This window comes from Oryzias melastigma, linkage group LG15, assembly GCF_002922805.2.
Source record: "Oryzias melastigma strain HK-1 linkage group LG15, ASM292280v2, whole genome shotgun sequence".
Taxonomy (NCBI): domain Eukaryota; kingdom Metazoa; phylum Chordata; class Actinopteri; order Beloniformes; family Adrianichthyidae; genus Oryzias; species Oryzias melastigma.
The window spans coordinates 2086232-2091478 of NC_050526.1; the positions used below are offsets into that span (position 1 = coordinate 2086232).

The 5247-nt window shown below is 35.3% G+C and overlaps 1 protein-coding gene across 1 annotated transcript in view; it reads left to right on the forward strand.

Annotated features, from left to right (window-relative positions):
- Positions 1–181: 181 nt before the first annotated feature.
- The window catches only part of LOC112161949 (serine/threonine-protein phosphatase 4 regulatory subunit 3-A), a gene marked incomplete at its 5' end in the record, with an annotated part of 10269 nt that continues 5203 nt past the window's right edge, over positions 182–5247 (forward strand). Inside the window, 6 exon segments of the mRNA XM_024297517.2 lie at positions 182–280; positions 1304–1927; positions 3320–3397; positions 3645–3761; positions 3848–3964; positions 4129–4260. Coding sequence (XP_024153285.1) covers positions 182–280; positions 1304–1927; positions 3320–3397; positions 3645–3761; positions 3848–3964; positions 4129–4260 — 1167 coding nt within the window.

Sequence of the window (5247 nt, forward strand, 5' to 3'; positions counted from 1 at the left end):
TACTGGTGCCGATATATTGTGTCAAATATAGTTGTATTTCTCAGCAGTAGAAATATTCAACTGTATAATTTAGCCACACGCTCTGGGTTAAAATCTTAGTCTAAAGTTTTTGTGTAAATTATTTTTGAAGACTTTTGTTTTTGTAATTTTAGTAATAATAAAAAGTATCTTTTTCTTCCAGGACACACTCATTGTTTGGTCAGAAGCGGATAATTACGACCTTGCTCTGAGCTTCCAGGAAAAGGCCGGCTGCGATGAGATTTGGGAAAGGATCTGTCAGGTAACTGTTAAATAAAAACAGTTCAGCATGAGGGTTATTTATTTTTTTTATCTAACCTTTATTTTTACCAGGAAGTCCCATTGAAATTGGATCTCTTTTGCAAAGGAAACCCAAGTAAACAGTTGAAACAAAAGTATAAAAACAAAAAAGAACAACATAATGATAAAAAGGCTAAAATAATCAGGTCAGAAGTAACATCTCCCCCCCTTTTTGGTGTCTTTTCTTTTTAATGTTTGAAAACATGACCTGCCTGGTGGGATTTTGTAATTGTTACTGTATAATCATTGAAATGTGTTCAATAACTTATACTTTTTCATAAATAAGAAGGAATTTAGCGTACAAATCCTTTTATTAACTCGTTAAAGTTTGACATCCGTTTTTAGGTAAAAGATGATTTTATTTTTAGTTACTTACAAGTGTTACTTGATCAGATTACCATATTTTCCTGAGTATAAGTTGCAGTTTTTTTCATAGTTTAGCCATGGATGTGACTTGTATTCAGGAGTGACTTATTTGTGTGTTTGTGTGTATTTTTTATTTACATTTTTTTTATAAAGACATAAATGGGCTCAAATTTGTCATTTTTCCAGTAAATTAGTGGTTGTTCCCTCTAACAACCACTAGAGGGTGCCACATCCGAAGTATTTGCTACTGACAGCAGCAGAAAAAGTGTCGTCCAAAACAAACATGGAAGAGAATCTGATTGTTTTCCTCTTAAACTTTGATATTTTTCTTATACAGATCAAAAGATTAGTATTGATGTATTTATTTATTTTTATTTTAGCAACGCTGGGCTTGGCGGATTTGTTCTGGAACGTCAGACTTATCTCCTAGAAGTTCGACTTGTGGTTTTCTTCTCTTGATTAGACATTTTTTGCTCTTGCGACTTATACTCCGGAAAATTTGTTAAAAGTTTAGAATGAATGAGAATACTGTGAGTTATGTAGTTTCTATCAACTGCATTCCAATTTATAATTCTTTTCTGTACATTTTGATCTAATTAGAACACTTTTTGTTGCTCAGGTACAAGGCAAAGACCCCGCTCTGGACATCACTCAGGACCCCATCGATGAATCAGAGGAGGACCACTTTGAGGAAATTCCCGAGACGAGCCACTTGGTCGAGCTCCCGGCGTGCGAATTGGGTCGACTGGAGGAAATCGCCGACCTGGTCACCTCGGTTCTCTCCTCCCCCATTCGGCGGGAAAAACTAGCACTGGCTCTGATGAGTGAGGGCTACATAAAGAAACTGCTGGGCCTCTTCAGAGTATGCGAGGACCTGGACAACAGAGAAGGCCTGCACCACCTCTATGAGATCGTGCGGGGGGTCTTGTTCCTCAACAAAGCCGCCCTTTTCGAGGTGATGTTCTCAGATGACTGTATCATGGATGTGGTCGGTTGCCTCGAGTACGACCCGGCGTTGGTTCAGCCGAAAAGACATCGGGAATTCTTGACCAAGACGGCTAAGTTTAAGGAAGTGATCCCGATCACGGACTCTGAGCTTCGGCAGAAAATCCACCAGACCTACCGGGTTCAGTACATCCAGGACATAATACTGCCTACGCCCTCAGTGTTTGAGGAGAACTTCCTGTCCACCCTCACCTCCTTCATTTTCTTCAACAAAGTGGAGATTGTCAGTATGTTGCAGGTAAGGATCTAAAGTGAGTGTAGTTTCAGTTAAATGTATTTCTGTGTTCATATTTAACAATGTAAATTAAAATGTTTTCTGTTTTAATTGATTAGGGCTGGGTATTGATGATATTTTCCCCATACGATTCGATTCTGATTTATTTTATTTATTCTTTTGATCTTCTCAATTTAATTACATACTATTTAATTTGAATTTACACATTCAACCACATTTTTTTTTAGAAATACATTAATAATCTATTTATGTTTTGAATATATTTTGATTAATCTGATCCAGTTCACATACTGTAAAATGTATTAGTGAAATAATGAGATTGTTAATAGTTTACAGTGTTACATGGTTTCTAAAAAGGAGAAGTTCTAACAAAAATGTTCATTGTGAACATTGTTCTGCTTCTCCTGGAGGACGTTTCAGTTCGGTCACTAGGTGGCGATCACTCTATATCAGTAGTTACTTTAAAAAAAAATCCTTAAAAGAGTTTGGAAAATTCATGCCTGTGAGTTTATAAAGATGTATCCAATGTGTGTTTAGGTCTACCGAACGTTAGCATTAGCCGTCCTATGGGAAATTCCATAAATGTTAGCATCAAGCTAGCAGACTTTAGCTTTATGCGCTAAATGGATTTATATTTTTATGAATCGATTATTGATCTATTAAGCTTAAATCAATCGATTTTATCAATACAGCCCAATAAACGATTATTTTATTCTGTTGTTTGCTACTAGATGTACTCTCTAATTTTTAATACCATAATTATTTTTGTCAAACAGTTTAAAAATGTGTTTTGTAAATAAATAGACTTTCCAAATGAGAATTAAGATAACTGGATACGACTTGTGCTGCTGTGTTATTATTATTTTCTTAGAACGTTCACTGTAAAAAAGTGAAGATATTTAAAAAAAAAGAAATATTCACAATTAGCTTTGATAATGTACTTTTTTGTTTATAATCATGTCTTAATAAATGTTCACATTACAGCTTAAGATTATTATTTCAGATATTCCTTAAATACTTCAAAGATTTCTTATGTTTTGATTTTTTTTTAAATGTATTTTCATGGTAATGGTTAATTTTTTAAGTATTTTCTGGCACTGCTCATTGTTATTTTTGTTTCCATGGTGTAATCACTTCCTACTGCCTTTTTGTTTATTCCAATCTCTTCCAGATTTTTATTTTGAATCCAAAATGAATCGATTTTCCCTCATGTCATATATGGATCAGATGAATGACTTTCTATTCATGTTAAATTTGTTAGAAATTGTGTGTAGAGACACAAATGTAAAGTTTGATTAATGAACAAAGCATTGACGATGTAAAGTGAATGAAACCTTCCAGCTTCTCCTTTTTTTCATTTTTTGTTTATACCTGGACTGTTTTCCTGCTCCACAGGAGGACGAGAAGTTCCTCACGGAGGTCTTTGCACAGCTCACAGATGAAGCCACAGACGACAGTAAAAGGAGAGAGCTGGTAAGTCGATGATCAGCATTTATTTGTTGTTTTGAATCTCTTTGTTAAAGAGATGGTTTTTAGAAATGCCTTATGTTTTTGTTCAAAGGATGTTTTAATATTTGTGGTTTTGTTTTTTCAGTACAATAAAGTCATATCAGTATTACAGCTGTAATCATTGACCTGCTTTTCAAAATAAAGCGTTGTAGAATAAAGAAAATTGGGCCTTTATTTCCTGCTTCGACTTCTACGTTTTTCCTATTTTTAGGTGAACTTCGTCAAGGAATTCTGCGCTTTCTCCCAAACTTTGCAGCCACAAAACAGAGATGCCTTTTTTAAAACTTTGGCAAATTTGGGGATTTTACCTGCCCTGGAAATAGTCATGGTAGGTCCGTCTTTGGTTTAAAACGTTGGCTGTTGGGTGATGATGAGGACTGCGGGTGTCATCGCTTCCTAATTTGTTCTCGTCAGGGAATGAACGACCTCCAGGTGAGGGCGGCGGCGACGGACATCTTCTCCTACCTGGTGGAATTCAGCCCCTCCATGGTCAGGGAGTTCGTCATGCAGGAGCCTCAGCAGACGGACGACGTAAGCCTGGATGAATCCGTCACTCGGGTTTACAATCTAACTTATGATGTGTGAAAGTGTTGTTAAAGAGGATTTTAAGTTTAAGAAACCACATATCAAGAGTAAAGGTTTTGGTTTTAATTCATCTCTGTTTCAAGTGTTTACTTTGTGTTCTTGTGTGTCAGGATGTTCTGCTGATAAACGTGGTGATCAAGCAGATGATTTGTGACTCGGACCCTGAGTTAGGAGGAGCCGTTCAGCTGATGGGCCTTCTCCGGACTCTCATTGATCCTGAGAACATGCTGGCGTCCACCAATGTGAGCTAAACACAACTACACAAAACGAAATGAACCTTCTCTCTTAGGGCTGGGTTGATTAAAATCCATTTAAGCTTAATAGATTAATAATCAATTTAGCACGTAAAGCTAAAGTCTGCTAGCTTGATGCTAATGTTTAATGGAATTTCCCATAGGACGGCTAATGCTAACGCTCGGTGGACCTAAACATACATTATTGACTAAATGATTATTTTTATGAACTCACATTTTCCAAACTCTGTAAGGAAATATTTTTTAAAGTAACCATTTAAGGTCTATAACAGTTTTTTTTGTCATACGTTTGTTGTCTTTTTGATGTACTGCTAAAGTGAAATCGCCACCTAGTGGCCAAACTGAAACATCCTCCAGGAGAAGCAGAACAATGTTTACAGTTAGTGATCTGAACATTTTAGTTAGAACTTCTATTTTAGAGAATCTATGTAACACTGTTTGATATTAACAATCTTATTATTTTACTACATTATTTACTATTTTACTGTATCAGATTAGCATAAATAGATTCAAAACATACATAAAATCTTAAATTTTTTTTTCTAAACAAATGTGTAAATTCATAGAGGATCAAAATAATCTAAAATGATCTGAATCGAATCAATCCACGTTCTTATGAATCAAGTCAAACAGTTTCTGGAAATGATTTTTAATACCCAGCTATATTTTAATATTCTACAATGAAGTCCTGAACAGGATTTTATTTCTGATGTTTATACTTGAAACAGTTTAAATTGATGGTTTGAGCTTGTAGCTGATCAGAAACATTAAATTACTTCTTTTAAGCTAAATTATTTTTTGTCAACTCAAGCTGTTGGTCTGTAATTTATGTCGAAGTTTGATGAAAATTCAACATGATGAGCTGTGAAAGTCCTTTTGTTGTTCTCAGGAACTTTTCCTCCTTTCATGTTGTGACAGAAAACAGAGAAAACGGAGTTTCTGAGTTTCTTCTACAAGTACTGCATGCACGTCCTC